Genomic DNA, 17,398 nt, shown 5'->3' with positions numbered 1-17,398 from the left:
TCAGCCAGCCAGAGATGAGCCTGAAAGCCATAAATCTAAAGGAATGTCGGCTAGCTCTCAAAACAAGATCCCGCTCTCATCATTAAAATCAGATCAGAAAATCTTCCAATGAACAGAACTTATGTTGTTTATGCTCAGTTATTTTTAGCATTTGGCTTTATCTAAGGTAAAATATGTCTTTTTTCCAATGGTAAAATACTTTTACATAGTTAAGAGTTACATAAATGACAAAACATTAAAGCTGCAATTTGTAACGTTTGCCTCCCTATCGCCATCTGTGTCTGAAACATACAATTGCAGGTTATTTAACATGTTCTTCTTTGTGTTTGTTGAAGTAAAATTCTAATTAACTTTCACCACAAAATCGAATAGGACAGTTCAACTTCTAAATCATTATTAAAAGCCTAACATTACAAATCGGGGAAAGGTAAATATACCAAAAACAAAAATGTTACAGATTGCAGCTTTAAATATGATCAATTAGTTATGTTCGGTCACATCCATGGCATGGCACACATGCTACAACACTGAACTGCGACAACATGGACAAATCTGAATCCAGCTCACATTTTCTTATCCCTTCATTATCTCAATCCTTTTCTTTACTCTTTTCACTATCAGATCAATAAAAGTGGGCAAAAATGTTATCACCCAAAAACCCCAGATAATGTTGGCAGAAGGTGACAGGTACAATTCTCAGGATACATAACTATCAAGATCACTCGCTTAGTGCATTCTGCAGTCACATTACCGGTGATGTGATGGGAAAATCCAGGCAGAATGATGCTCATAGGATAATGAGATATATTGATCGGGCAGAGGTTTTAATTTGCTGGAGATAGACACTCCGAAGACCTCGGCGATGAACGGCGACAGCACAGACATTGAGATGCAGGTGAGACGGTAAGGACAAAACTCAAACGAGAGAGAAATGTTCATGGATTCACTCTCTTACAGACACTGCGAGTCTTTACACTATTCCAATCTCATTCATACATTTCAATGAACTACAACATTGCGAAATGTGACATGCTACAATGTGTATTGTATTGCAAGCTATCTGTTAAGTCCTTCTGTATCAAAGCTAATAATACAAATAATAATACAAATGGAAAGAAAAATAAAGAGCATTTTCCCCCACGACCCAAAGGGGCAATATTTTCCAGACCTCAATTTCCTGCTTTTCTGTAATGTTCGAATGTGTGAGAGGAGATGGAGTGGGGGAGGACCCTTACCAAAGATACAAAAGCACAAGAAAACAGAGCCCTTCAAGTGGGTGAACAGAACGGTGTGTTCAAGTGGCTACATCTGTGTTTGTGAGATGAGAAGATGGCTGAATGAGAGCAATTAAACAACAATCGTTCAAGTGGACATTCTCTATGCTGTTTCTCTACCAACCGGTAACAGTTTCTGCAAAGAACCGTGAGACAGACTCTATATAAAGAACAACATGACGATAATAATCCTTCTGCTGTATATATAAACTAGTGGTGGGCATAGATTAATTTTTTTAATCTAGATTAATCTAGATTAATTCCAAGATTAATCTAGATTAATCTAGATTAAAATGGCTGATTTGAATTCTGCAGAAGGCATTCAGAATATGTGTGCTACCCAAATAATGACTAAAAGTAAGTCTTTGAGAACGGGTTTCTCAAGCCAGGTGGCGCATTAGACCAGGGTCTCATCTCCTGTTTCCAAAATGCATCACAAACTGCTTGAGAAAGCTGTTCTACTATGATAATTTGTGATGAAAATTAAATTATGTTCAATAAGATGTACTTGTGTTACTTCCGCAATAGCTAAGGGATGCTTTGCGTTTAGGTGGTTCTTGAGACTGGAAGAGCTCCTACAGTACATTTACATTTAGTCATTTAGCAGACGCTTTTATCCAAAGCAATTTACAAAGAGTTAGGGAGCAACAAGCGATATGTCATACAGGAGCCATAATACATTAGATCTCAATACAAAGTTACTGGTTTCAACTAAAGCTAGACCACTACCTGTTGAGAGAAAGTGTTTTTTTTAAACCAATTCCGCATTGCACAAGGTGCAAACAACGTTAGTCTTGTCGATGTTTCTATTGGGAAGCTTCTTAAAAATTAATATTCCCTGAAGCAAACCCGGCGGCTTCATAGCTGCATCCATGTTAGCACGTCACGTTTGATGCGGTAATTTCACAGTAACGTTATGTTGTGTTCAGACCAAACGCGAATGGCGTGTCAAGCGCGAGTGATTTATATGGTAATGCAAAGAGCCAACAGACCTACTTGCTGCGCGAATCGCGCGAATGAAGCCCTGGTTATGATGAGGCGGCTTCTGCTTCCGCGAATGACGCGAATCACGCGAGTTGAAAAATCTTGTTCTCGCCCCGTACAGTGCAGTTAAGCTGGTATACATCCGCGCTAAAATATCAAGGTGAAAGTCATCATAGCTTGCGTAGTATAGACCCAGCTGCCAACCCAACTTTGAGAATAGATTAACGGCGACATTTTTTTTATCGCGCGATAATAGTCTCACTGCGTTAACGCCGTTAACGCCGTTAACGGCCCACCACTAATATAAACGTAACTACGGTATTACCATGTGACATCATTTCTGTACCATGGTGCTGCCACTGTAGCAGTGATAACATGTAAATGTGTGCATGGATGGATTCAGAGAAATACAACTTAAAATCATTCTAAAGATTTAAACATTTGCCACATTTTAGCCCCTTTGCCGATAAAAGACTTCATAAGCAAGCATGCCAGTTTCTTCACTTGAATACACAGATTTGTTCTTTCTCTCGAGACAAAGCCAAACCTCAGACATCCAAGCCAGTTCGTCTAAAATTTGGTTCTTGTTTTCTGGACAATGTTGTGTGAAATTTAAGCTGAAGATGGAAAGCTGGAACCTTTAAAAACCACATAACAGCAATGTAGCTTAGCTCAAAAAGTTCTGACCTATTTTCTTCAGTTTACAAAAACTCAGGCCACAGTGTATTGCAACGCAACATTCCAACCATTAATAGGGTACAAAAATAAAAACAATTACGTTATTATTAAAAGCAGCCTAGCAACAAACACAACAAAAAATGTGTGAAACGTTTTAGTTTGAGTTGCTTCGGCGTAAATAGACAGTTTCCTCAGACATACGCATATGGCCCCAAGTCAACTTCTTAAATGTGTTTGGTTATAATGTAACAATTTGTTTTATATTTCATTTATATTACTATTAACATAAATATGAATTGTATTAAATTACTTGACAGTTTACCGGAAGTTACGTTTAGGCCACATAACGTTTGTTTATGTTTGTCACAAGATGTAAACACTGGTCCAGCAGCACTTGCGGTTTAAGTTAAAAAAAATGTTTTGACATTTTTGATATTTTGATTTGGTTCTGCTGGTTATATTCTGTTCAAACATTGTGTTTAGTGGAGCAGGGTTGTTTACGTCTTCTGAAGTGGTCTATACTGTATTCAAAATTGTCTGACGATATTTGGAACACTTGATCACAAAAAGAGCTTCCAATAAAAAAAGAGAAAATGTGACACAAAAGTTTTTTTTTGTTATTTTTTGGTAAGATTTACATCCGAACCATTTAACCTCAACAACCTTATTGTGATGAGCTCTGCCTTTCGAAACAAACCTTTTGCTAAAACGTTACCAAAGAAGTATTTTCCTGAGAAACGACCGGCCTGTGGGTCCACGATTACATTGTTTGAAGGCTAGAAGCGCTGTGGAGACGTGGCAGCACAGCCAACAATCTCTGGCCAAGTCTGCACTGTCGTCTGAAGACCGACATGTTTGTTGAGGGAGAAAAACAACAGCTGTATCTCAAACACGTCCGTGATGAAGCAGGATCGCCGGTGCTAGCGCAGGAACTGGCGCAGCCCATCTGGCTGAGCTTTCGTTCCCAGGAGCCCACGTGGATTGTGTGGGAAGACTGTAGGGAATGAAGACAGCAGCCAACAGAAGCTCAAAACCCAGAGCTTGTATGAACAGATTAGGAGGTTAACCAATGACATTAGAGAGGATGGGACCATGATTTGCAGACAAGCCCCTTCTTGAGTTATGAGCTGTTTGCTGATGACTGAAAGGGTAATTAAATAAAAAGGGTAATAAAAAGAAATAGATCTTCATCACCACAATAAAAGTTGAGCTATTTAGCATCGAGGTGTATTCGGCACACGTTTAATATTGGAACAACTGACAAGTGCCCAAAAAATAGACTATACTGGAAAATGCTCAGAACAAATCCAATTCCCTATCTGAATTGTTTCATATCAGACTTTCCTTATATATAAAACATTGGCTAGCCTGCACGAACACCCCAACTACTTTGTGCACAACCTTCCGTCTTGTCTGGTAAATCATTTCCAAACTCTTTCTTCCTTCCACATGCTGAAGACTTCTTATCTGTCGTCCATCAGCAGCGCTAAGCGCCTTAGATTGCGAGGATCAAAATGTAAACAGTGATGATGGCCGTGAAGCGCCTTTGTTCAAACCCAAGTTCCAGAACCTTCTTTCATCTCTCAGACAAAGCTATATGGACCCAATGGTCCTTTAAATAACCAGTGCAACCTCTCATGAAGAGTGATATCTTGAAACTATGAAACTGGCCGGCAGGCCGGGCATCAGATTAGATGGCGAGTTTGTGAAAGGGTGTCTGTTAACACAAAAGAATAAAACAAAGCTAGACTGTGACAAGCATGACCAAGAATTTGAAAATCTGATCCTGACAAGAGAAAGTGTACAGAAAGCTGAGAATTACTGCAAAACAAACACATCAAGCTTTCTTAAATGAAAAAAAAATCATAAATAATGCACTTATGAGAGATTTAGAAAACCACCGAATCCCAAATTCAGACGCTGAAGAGAAACGCTCCTCATAAAACACACTGATAATGCCTGACCAACTTAAACCACTGGAACGAAGCCATTTCAACACTCACAGACATATCCTCAGATACTTATAGACAGAGACCTGTACAGATTTACAAGAGCGCTGGTGGTGTTTTTTATGTTCGTAGAGTGTAAATTATCACTCGTGGCGAGGAAAAAAAAGAAGAAATTGAAAGCATAGCGAGACTGCAGAAAAAGAAAGCGTTTGTGGAAGACTTTCAATAGAACCCTTCTAGGTAGAGGATTGTGATGGTCAATGTGCTGTAAGAGATTATTGATGATAATCAATAGTCACTTTTTGTTGTTATTTAACTGCATTTATTAAAAATAAAGACTTGCAAAATGTCACAATGTGGCTCAATTGGTAGATCACTGCGCTAGCAACAAAGATAACTGAATCGATCCTCAGGGAACACACACATCCTGATAAAACATGAAGAGCTTGAATGCAGTGTAATTTGCTTTGGATAAATGCATAAATGTGAACAGAATTTAAAATTGTGCAATTCTGAGAAAAAGCGAACTGGATGCAGTGCTTCTGAGTCGAGAAGTCTTTCAATACCTAGATAAAATATTTACTGTTATACTGGCAAATGGTTTCTAAGTGAAAATAATAAATCCAGGGAGAAGAAATAAGAAAATAAGTGATTTTCTAAGAGGCCGGAAGGAGGTTTGATTGCCATGCACCTTTAAAAGCAGATGAGTAAGAGAGCTGGAGTTTTATTATTTAGCCATGTAAGGGGACCCGCGGTGTATGTGGATAGAAATAGCTTATTCTAAGTCCATGGTACGAAGCAACACCATTTTGAAAATAACAATCTAAAACCTTCTGGATTTCTCTGTACCACTCTTAAAAAATGTATGTCTAAAGGTTTTTCGATGCCATAGAAGAACATTTTGGTTCAATAAAGAACCCTTAACATCTGAAGAACCTTTCTGTTTCACAAAAGGATCTTTGTGGCAAAAAAGGTTCTGCAGATTATAAAAAAGTAAGAAAGAGATGGTTCCTTGAAGAATCATTGACTGTATGGTTCTTTGTGGAACCAAAAATGGTTCTTCTATTTCATCGCTGTGAAGAACCTTTAAATCACCTTTATTTTTAAGAGTGCACGCTTGCAAAAGTTTTATTCTCACAAAAAGACGAGCCGGAAATAAAGGGTGCAGAAACACTGAGCTTTATGTCAGGATTTAAGAAAGGCCTGGGAAATGATCTCAGACTGAGAAAGAAAACTAAGACACTAGAGTCCAGGTGCTCAACCGGCATTTTAAGAAGCACATAAAACTCTTTTCTGTTAGCTTTAACGCTCAAAAAATATCCCATTCGCTCAAATTGGTTCTTAAGCGGGATTTGGTAAGTCTTGTCAGTCATAAAATTGTAAGTTTCTGTGATGTTTGCAAAACTTTCTTCGGACCCATGACCCATGTGCAAATGTATATAGGACTCACAAGAACACCTGTACCAATAACAGCCTCCATTCTACAGGTAAACGAGTAACCTACTTCTTATTTTTGTACATCAAGACCAAGTAGGAATTGTTGTTTTACACATGTGGGCTCTCACATGCTATGGTACTAACGTTGTGATAAAATCTGAAATTTTAGAAGGAATTGCTCTTCGCTAATAGTCGTTTTGCACTGAGAAGGAACATTATAGTTTTAAAACTGAGAAGAATATCAAATCTAACCTCATGAAACCAAGCCCCCAACATTCAGTGGTGAATTACAGGTTATCAGCTAAACATTAATCTTGTAAACACTCCAGCGATAGCGCTGCTCTCCTCACAGGTATTTCAGCGAATGTGGGTTCGCGTCAGACAAAGACGCCGCAAAACACACCCATACCATGTCTAGAGAATGTTAATACAGCCTCTGAAACCAAAAACCGCCCCTACATCTTTAAACATCACGTCAGATTACATTGTTCAACGGTGATGTGCACAAAAGCTGTGCTGTTTGTTTAGCTCAGAGCCGCTGTGCCTGAGTGTTTCACATTTACACTCCAATTGCGAGGGTGTTGAAAAAAACTGACGTGTCGGGTACAAGCAACCCTACAGAGACAGGAAGTCACTCCTTGAGCGTCTGTCAAATGTGAAGACACCTTTAAAAATACAAAGGGAATAGAGCGATGATGAACTGGATGTGTTTAAGTCATCTTATTTTTAACTTTAACAAGAACTCGGAGAACTTCAGTTTGAAGTCTGATATACCCCAGAAGTACATCTGTTTTACTTGTATTGTCAAATTATCGTTCACCTTGGATCTTCATCTCAAACACTACAGATGGACACCTGAAGAACTAACGTTGACACTTGATTTCAACAACAACAGCACATATTGTGACGTGAAAAATTGTGTTCACAGCAATCTGAAAGGCTATAGATATATATATCAACTGTATTTGTATATTTTCCAAGGAACAAAGTAATATCACACCTTTACTCTGCTGGCCATAAGATTTACGGAAACAATTCATGTCTGTGGCACAGTTACATAACAAGATTTTTTAAACAGGATTGGTCTCAAAGTTTTCTTTGTGGCTGAAACACAAGTCTCTAGTGAAATCGTGGTTAATAAAAGATTCAGACAATCTGTCGGTTAAACAAATGTGTTGGGGAAAACAGAGATCCCGGTATTGGCTTTTTACTGTTCTTGTAAACATAATGAGCCCTCTATCGTACAACTCAAGAAATCACCGTCAGGGGAAGGATTAGTTTTCGAAAACACGATGCGAAATGTTGTCAAAAAAGCCGGGTAAGCAATCAAAGGATGCTTTTATTTCCAAGGCAACAGCAGGGCTTTCAAATCTGGGGGACCAAATAACCTCATCGGCACCACGGATCAATGAGCTAAATGGATCTTCATTGTCTCGATGAGAGTCTTCACAGCCCTTTATATAAGGGACGGGTGATAATTGGAGCCTTTTTGTGCTGTTGAACACAGAAAATAGAGGTGAGAATAGCATGAGGATTTTTGAACGTGTGACTTCTGGCGTTCTTATTAATAGACTTTGTAAAATGGGTCTAATTGAGACTTCAGCACGTTCTGATAAACCGGCTCCAAGATGGTTGTTTGAACACAGATATGCAGAAGCCCACGGTGGACATTCAGGAATAAACATCTGAAAGATGGACAGGTGATTAAATTGAAGGACAGCGTCTCAAGGTTGTACAGATGTCCGTTACAAAACAGGAAAATATAAAACAGTGATGGATAGGATTTAATAAAAAAAAAAAAAAGCGTTCTGAAGCAAAGAACTGAGAAGAAAAGAGAACAAAAAATCCTAAATAATAAGAAAAGCCTTGCCAAGACATGGCATTTTGCAAATAAAAGCACCGCTGTATTCACGCTCAAAATCATGACTCAAACATTTCGCCCACTGGTAATGTTCTTTCACGGCTCTCTGGTGTGTGCACTATACACGGAGACCGAGCTCAGAAAGTGCTGATGAAACTTCAATCGGGATCAACAAAACTGCAAAGCCAGCTGTGACAGCCACATTTAATTGTTATTGATTAACTGAGCCGATCTAACTGAAGAGATGGAGGTTCAATTAATCAAAGTAAACCAAATGTCGCCTTCTGAAAGGGTAAGTGCCATTTGTCGCTGGCACATGTTAGAAAATAAAGTGGGACCTTCGCATTCAATTCTCAGATGAATCTATGTACAGTTACTGGAACGTCGGAAGAAGCTGGATATCAAAACGGAAGTGAATTTGGAGAATCAGGACTGAAAACACCAATCCATACATTTTGGGGTAACAGAACAAAAATCAGTTATTGAGCAAATACACAGAAACTGCCTGCTTATCTTATGACAACTCACAATGGTAAGCTTAATGTATTGATTTACAATTTTAGGTACGATTTTTTCAGAAAATGCCGGTTTTTAACGTCATTTTAAGTTCAACCTATGTGAAGAAAAGTTTGTTGAGTTACCTCCAACTTCATGTTTCAAACAAAGATGGGAATAAAGAGTCTAAGTTATGGAAAACCTTTCATACAAATAAATGCACCACCACTCCATTATCACTAATCCACATTTAGACTAAGTTCATTCCTGCCGTTCCCTAAAAAAAATGCAGTAAGAATGTCCAGTCCAAGTGCGCGATACTATTCCAAATAAATAAACCGCAATGTGGACATTTTAATGGCAACTGTCTAAAATCTGACTGCATGCGACTTGCGTCTTTGACAATTTATCCTGAAAACCTGCAAGACACATTATTGCTACGTTTCACCATTTAGCTGTCAACGACTGATTCCGGTGATGACCTTCCCTCCTCCACGTCCCTGCAAGGCCATAAACCATCTAGAAATGAAGCATCTCTGACAAGTAGCTGCCAAAACAGGCAGACGCATCCGGAACACGCCTCCCATGTAAAAGGCCCCTACCCACATAAAGTCACAGAAGTCTCCTAAAGCTCAACAAGGCCAGTGTTGACAAGGGAAATGAATTCGCATTCAGGGCACTGCCGCCAACCACGTTTCCCAGGTGGCCCCTTGGGCCTCTCTCAGCTCTGTAGTGACAGGCGCTGGTTCTCTCTCCCATCCTCGACAAACTGCATAATAGACACCCCGGCGATGCAATCCACCCACAGACTGCCCTCAATTTAAAACAATATTTATCAGCGCTCTGGAGGAGGCTTGCAAAATGTGGGTGGTAATTGCTGTGTATGTCTCAAACCTCTAAATATTTGGCTAAAATTGGCCAAGTCATGTAAAATTTGAATGCCTGTCTTCAAAGACTATGAGAGATCTCCCAAAAGTAACAGGATTCTATAATCTTTTTTGGTTTGTAACATACAAAATTGTGAATTCGGTTTACTGCACAAGCACGCACATCTTATTGTGTTTCAAAACAGTGATGCAAGCATGAAAACCAACAGACCTGATAATAAACAGGTGAGGGTAAAAATAATTTAATAGAAGCAGAAAATCCCAGAAAAGTTAATGAAAAGATGAGCTGCTTACTACCACACACAGTAACTGTATCTGATAGGAATGATGTTCAATTTGCAGATGTGGAGGGTCCGAACACAGAGTTCTGTGGCTCTCCCACACCAACGACTTGTCAGATGCTGTACAGACTAACAATACCGAGAGATCATGTTTTTCTGTGGGAAGACAGAATGTGCTGACTTAGGTCCTCCACGCATCTTTACGTCTGGACGAGCAATCTGGTTTTAAAGTGAAGTACAAAAATTCACATAAAGAGTTTGAACTTCTCTGCACAACCAGACTGCTGAGGCACTTTCTTTGGTTGTTTCCGACTACGACAATCCCCTAACAATGGAGCCTGTCTTAACGCCGCGGGCTACCTGACCACCGAAAGATGTCAGCAGCGATTAGTGGGATGCTAGAGCCATGGGGGATTCATAACAAACAGCAGGACACACACAGGTCTTGCTGTTCTTACACCTTTCCTCTGTTACCGTTCACAGATTTAGCACTTGAAAACACATTAGAGAGGCATGTGTAGGCGTGTTCTGACAGATACAGCTGCTATAGCACAAGGAAAACCACAAAAAAAGCAACATTCTCCTGCATGTGGTGGTTCGGCTAAAGACTATGTGCAGTGTGTGATGGTCAACAACACTTTATCCTGTTCTAAGAAATGTGTTGTAACTTCCCTGGTGTGTCTAGCACTGTACAAAATCAATGAGGAATGGAAATGGCTGGGCAAAAAGAAAACATTTGTGTGTCTTTACGACGTGCTGCAGACAATCTTTTCTATGAGTTTAATTCTGAAAATATGAAGAGATGTCCACTAAAGTCCATTTGAATCTGCACTATAGTGAAAAAAAAAATCCTCTAAATAACAAAAAATTTCGAAATGCAAATGGAAGATAGATCAGTCGTTGTAATTGTACCAAGCGCGTTGATATGTCCATATACTATCAAAAATCTCTTAAAAAACAAAAAAGCAGCTACCCATCTTTTCAAGCATAAACTGAAACCCTCCTATTTGTTGTTGTTTCTTACAGACTCCAGTAAAGGATGCTCTGAGGAGCACTTGTCGATGAGGATTGTTTCCTTGACGTTTTACACAAACTGGATTGCTGTCTCTCTTCCGTCTGTCTGCGCAAGTTGATTGGCATCTCGCTCATTCCCTCTGAAACAGCTGCATGCTGCTCTAGCTAGTTAAGACCCCTGAGCACGCCTGCTGATAAGCGTCAATGCTTTCCAGTCGCAAACACTTTTCCGCAGGTATGATCTGCTTCCAGAATGCAGACACAAGCAGTGTAACGTTTGTCCGGGGCATAAAAAGTTCCTTAAGTGGCGTTGTTTTATTTATTAAGCATCTAAGATGGCCGCCATCAATCATTTAACGTAAAACCTGCCTCTACCACTTTTACCATAGCGTACAGTTGAAAATGAAACCGTTAAAGATTGGATAGGAATAAAGTCAAAAGCATCTGTTTTCGCCAACAGGCCACTATATTGCAAAAGGGATGTAAGAAGGAAGAATGATGCTCCCAATGTTTTTGTCCTTGTGAAAAATCAACCCCAGGTTACCTTCAGTTGGGTTGACAGCCGCAGGGAAACTATCCCAGTCGAGGGTCCGTGATGGGCACGGATGAGGAGAGAAAACAGCATCTATTCCATTTTCCTAAAGACGACAAGAGCATATAAACACATTACCAGAGCCGCTGTCAATGTAGAGGGTTACAAATGAGTTCTTTATAAGATTACACTCCGGTTGTGCTGTCTGTAGGCAGTAAGTTAGTTCAATGGGTTTAGGAAACTAGCTTTTACACTAGAGCTGACAACTGCTTGTGTTTCCTCAGCTGAGAACACCTGAAATAAAATGCTTGTTAAATCGAGAAACAGTTGCAAAGGTCAAGCTTGAGAAATCCTCCTTTTCAAACCCTTTCAGGGTTAAATGTCCTTTGCTTCTTTAAAAGAGAATTTAACATTTGACGACATACAAAAACGAGCAAGAAGCTTCATTATAATTATTTTGCTTTGGCAGCGAGACGCAAACCAAGTGCTTGAGATAACATAATGACAAGAATGAATCTTGAGCAGGAACACTTGTTGTGTTAGCATATTTAGTGTTCGCATACCAGTTTTTTGAAGTAGAAGTTAAGGTATGTTTAATACAAAAATAGCAATAGTAAACTCTACTTTGACTAGCGGTACATAAGCAGGCCTGTAGCCACTAGCCAGGGGGGGTTCGAATGACCCACCCCTCATGGTCAAAGGTCCGGAATTAAAGTCAGTATTTAGCAAATTTTTGTATTGAAAATGTGTCCTTTTAAATAACAACTAATAAGGACCATGGGTGTCAGAAGCACAAAAAATCTGAGGGTAAAAAACGTCACTTGTCAGAAGCTTCAGTGGCGCAGTCAGTAAGACGTGTGACAAGTATTTAGTATTTATAGTTTGATGCTATCAACCAAGTTCAAATCCACCTTTCGCCAAACTAACTCTACTTATCTTCACATCACATATGTGCATGCATTTGTTTTTGTCAACGCGCAGGAACATTTTCATTTTTATTTTTGGCATGTTTTTTCAAAGCATGGGACGCTGATTCGAGACCCGGAGTGGGTAAAGTAGGAGCGGTTAGTCATTTTGGAAACCCCCTAGCCACAGTCTCAAGCCCGGTAAATAATTTGTTAACTTTATTGTTCCTTGTATTAATTAAAGTTGAAAGATTTATAGCATTTATTGGTAATATTAGGTATAATTATTGACGCCCCACCAGAGACCTCATTTCATTTTCATTTATTTTAAATAACAAAACTATACTGCAATTTAAAAATAATAATAATATAGAAAGTCTCTTTAATATAAACAAAGTAATTTTGGATTTTTTGCATTTAAGAAATATCAGCATGTCCACGTTTAGGTTTGCAGTGAACATGGCGGCCCCTATTGTTCAAAAAATTTATTGCGATTCAGTTCACAACTCAACCGATTAGAATCGTCACACATTATAATCGATTTTCAACCGGCTCATGGTGAAGAGTTACATCCCTAGTCATATATAAATAGTTTCAAAGCAACAGCATAAACAAACGTTATAGCGCATGTGCGCTTTTGTGGCCTAAACTTAACTTTCGGTACACATCCGCAAAGAATAGAGTCCCTGTAGATTATTTCTGATAACAAGCAAAATAATTAACAAGTAAATTAGATTAGCTAGCAAGTTAAAAGTATGTCTAGACAATAATTTTTGGGTTACCAGTAGAAGAACTGTCACTTGGCTATAAGAAAAAAATAACACAACCCATTCAACAAAAAGTTTATTTAAAGGTGTAATGAACTGGCATTGTCTATTGCTTTATACTGTTGTATGAGGACTACTAATAACGTTTGCGTGTTTTTTACATCCTACAACATCAAAATCAATAAGTAGTAGGCTATTTTCTACCCAGTTTTTGAGGCCAGCTCTGCAAACGCTCGATTTTAATGGGCGTGCCACATTGAAGACACTTGGAAGTAAACGCCCACCGCTTTGATAGGATAGCAGTTTGCGTAGTTGGAGCCTTCTGTGAATTTGGTTTGAGATGTAACGTTAGGATACACATTAGAACCATTCACAGTTTTCGCACAGGATCAGTATTATCTGGAGACCTACTGTGATCTATAAATGACCTCCCTACATCAGTACTTCGTGTGACGCATTCGCACCGTATGATTTGAGTTCTGTCATGCGCAAACTAATGGGCGGGGCTAAAGAAGTAGTCATTGATATGTTTCTGTAGAGGTGGTGTTAAACCTATCAATGTCGTCATAGATAGGTGCATTCCAGAACCTGCCGTTCGCTGGGCCTGGTATCAATAACACATGTTATCCCAGTAACACGGGTGATTTCAGTTCTAACACTTACATGACGTTCGCGTGAATACGATTCCCTCTTATATTACAAAAGCTCAGGTTAAAATTGTGATTTTAATTCACGCCTTTAATATAATTAATATACAATAAAAGTAAACAAATTGTTCATTTAAAACAATTATTATACAACAAAATATTGATGTAAACTAATATTAATATAAGTAAAATACAAATAGTTATACTATTAGCTTCTAGCCAGACAAACAAACTGACTGTAAGTTAATTTCAGGGCCAGGCGTGTGATTCAGATGAAACCGTATATAGCTCTAAAATGCATGGAAAATAACAGTAAACTTTATTTACTTTAGAGGTATATAAGGTTCATTTATACTACAGTTAGTAATTGCTTTTTTAGGGTAAAGAAAAAACTGGTTCCAAGTCAAAGAGGCTAAAACAGTGATGCAAAAATTACAATTCTTTGTAAGTTTAAAAAAGCAAAAACTTTTCTGAATGGTGATAGCAAGTATTTAAAAAAAGAAAGAGCTGTTTAAGGAGCTGGAGGTCAATTATAAAAAAAACAGTTCAGTAACTACAGTGAGGCCCGATTCACAGCGTCTAAAACCGTATGCAACTCCAAAAAGTTGAACTATTTCCATATCGATGCAGCGCCGGCTCATAGAAAATTGTGCGTGCCGCACTACGTCGCCCCCTACTTGCTTTAATTAAAATAACGAATAAGCGAAAAGACAGAAATGTGAATTGGGCCTAAGAGCGCACATACAAAACCTTATTGCACTTCTCGTAATATTTCCCCTAAATGATGTATCCCGTCATTGTTACCTCACTCTTGTAAGTCCCTTTGGATAAAAGCATTGGCTTAACGGCAAATTGATAATGTAAAATTAAGAGTAATGAGATAAAATATGAGATTTATTTTTATTTTGCTTTTTTGTACGTTATTGTGGCTTAAATCAAAACAAAACAACTGTAGTTGGATTGATATTAATTGTAAAGCACAATAAGAAAACATGATTTTTGAAAAAAGTTAAAAACCGAGTTATCCCATTTTGGAACCAAAACACATTAAGTTTGCTACACACACTTCACTCCAGACAAGTGAGTCATTTGCTTCTTTAAAATGCAACCAGGTTGTTCGTAAGAAGAGAAAGGGCTGAAGTCTAAAGACCAGACTGGACCTCAGGAACCCCTCATGAAAGCAGTGGGTGGATTTATTGATTTATAATAGGAGGCAACAAACACCAGGTGTACCTCATCATATACCGCCAATGGCGATTCTCTTTTCCAACATGGTTCATGGGTCTGGAATTGGCGTCTGCAACGGGATGACAGGGGAAACAACTTCTTTTAAGGAGGAAGTATGATTCTCCATCAGCACACACGTCCCTGACACATTCAGCAAAGATGCTCATGTGGGACACGTAGATTCAGTTCTAGCCTTGATTTATTTCCCCCCTCAATATCCAAAAATGTCCTGTTCCACAGTCACACAATAAAAGCTCCAAAAAGATAAAACAACTGTGTGTAAATGCCCATGATAATACAGTCAGTGAATCATGACAACAAGCTCATCTACACCGCTCATCCCCAGTGTGAATATCATAACATTATAACTTTAAAGATAAGTACCTGACAACTTTATTGCTTTAAAAAGGAACTTGTAAGACACCTTGAAATCCTTAAAACGATTAACAATCGCTCCGCACAAATACAGGTCCCAATGCAGAATCACGGTACATCATTTAGAAGCCAAAACAGAGTTTTTAAGAGTTCTCAGGTTCATTGCTTCAGGGCATGTCTGTCTGATTATCAGCAGCTCCTGTTGTTAAACAGTATCTTGTTATTCGCCTCCCCGTTTGCCGTCCTGTCCTTACAAATCTAGGAAGGCTATAAGGTCCGACTCCACGGACGAAACCAGCAGGCAACAGCTGCAAAGCAGACCTAAAGCTAAAAGCACGCAGACTGAAAATCCCTGCGGACGTTGATGCATTTAGGAGTGCACGCTGAGCTCCAACTCATTCGCACGCACTAAATTGATATCCACTAGCGTGACGGGAAATATCTGATTTATAGTAGCTGAATGCCAAAAGTGGCAAACACACATACACATGCAGGAAGGTGGGAGTAGGGTTCTGCTGCGGGACTGAGAATTTTGAAGGCAGCTGTGCATTTATCACCTGCTAGAGACTCAACTGCAGCATTGTGGTCCAAAAAAACACTCGGGATACTCTGGTCGCCCCTCCTGCGGAGGAGTATGAGAGCATTGCGGGGTCTTTACTCATTATCGGCAGATTTCTGCACTGGGGATAAAGTGTTGTTGGAGTTTGTGGTGTGTTCAGAAGCTGGGTTAAACAGCGGGACTCTTACAGAGGTGGTGGGCGATCGAGAAGAGTGCGTAGGAGGTTACAAACTAAATCAGCCCATCCTCCGGGGTAGGCGAGTGTTCATCAGGAAACAGTAATGATGTCACAAGCTGAGCCTGTTGTGTAATACAGCCTTATGGGTCCATTATTATCTGGAACAGCGAGTGAACAAAAGTGTGAAACACGGGGGTCTGCGAGTAATGGAGCGATTTATCATGAACTGACAATAATATTAGAAGAACTGAAATAAAAGGCTAAAGTTAGACAGAAGAAACTACAGTGGTGGAAGCATGGGACTCCAAAGATTACCATGGTAATATCACAACCAACCATAAAACATTAAAACATTACACTCAAACACCTGTTCATGAAGTGAGACTAGGTCAACTGTTAAAAGATACTGCAGGATAGATTTATAATGGATTTTGTGTGCCTTCCGCCATAATATATCATTACTAGATAAATGAAAACATATGGTATTATATCTGCAGAGTTTCTAAAGACAGTTAAGATGAATAAATCGCTACCTCTTTCAATAATAAAAGTAATGGACTGTGAAATTCCATTCAATTATTCTCCATCGGATTCTCTTTATACTAAGCCTGATATATTACTTCCAATAAATAATGACTTTATGACCAAACTACATCAAAGATGACTGATAACATGATTTGTTTACCTCACCCTTTGTTTTTAAACCCATAAGACGATCATTTTCATCTCACGAATGTACTTTCATTCGGTTGAGCGGCTTTTCGACAAAAATGACCTTGCCATACAAGACGTTATTTACGTTAGTTATACGTTGAGCTTCTGTGAATGCATTCTTGTCATACATTTTCCAAATTAAGGTTATTTAAAAAAGCTTTTATTTTCAAAACTATCATACATTTTTACTCTACTACTGAAAACTGAACATTTGTCATGTTTGGCTTTCTCGTGACCTTAAAGTTAGATGTTTTGTGCTTGAATTTAAATAACATGACACACGTTTTGTTGTTTGGAGAATCTGGAGATTTGGATGTTTATATTTTTAGACCCGTATTACTGAGGGAGGAATGTTACCGTCATCATTAATGGATAAATATTAATTCAAGGCTTCAATTCTTGTTTAATTTGGAGCTCTCTTAACATTGTAACATTCAATCTCAAATATGTCAATAAATGTTCATTTAATACTAAATTAATCTTCAGAAACTCTGGGTTATGGTCTGAAATGGTGGCTGTTTCGATTGTGCATCCAAAAATATCCTTGAACATCTCCCATGCAGGGACATTAACGTGAAGTCTTTTTCTTAAGGATTTGAATGTTGCCAAATGTAAACCCATCTCGTCAATGCAT

The 17,398-nt window shown here is 38.8% G+C and overlaps 1 protein-coding gene across 3 annotated transcripts in view; it reads right to left on the bottom strand.

Moving 5' to 3' along the window:
- The window catches only part of gstcd (glutathione S-transferase, C-terminal domain containing), a 37,889-nt gene that overhangs the window by 15,280 nt on the left and 5,211 nt on the right, over positions 1-17,398 (bottom strand). For all 3 annotated transcript variants that reach the window (XM_056740390.1, XM_056740407.1, XM_056740400.1), the window contains exon 5: positions 11,405-11,498. In XM_056740390.1, the coding sequence (XP_056596368.1) occupies positions 11,405-11,498 (94 nt within the window). The remainder of the gene's footprint in view (positions 1-11,404; positions 11,499-17,398) is intronic.

Source organism: Triplophysa dalaica, chromosome 2 (genome assembly GCF_015846415.1).
Source record: "Triplophysa dalaica isolate WHDGS20190420 chromosome 2, ASM1584641v1, whole genome shotgun sequence".
NCBI classification, from domain to species: domain Eukaryota; kingdom Metazoa; phylum Chordata; class Actinopteri; order Cypriniformes; family Nemacheilidae; genus Triplophysa; species Triplophysa dalaica.
The sequence above is the reverse complement of the archived record's forward strand: the minus strand, read 5'-3'. Positions and strand labels throughout refer to the sequence as shown.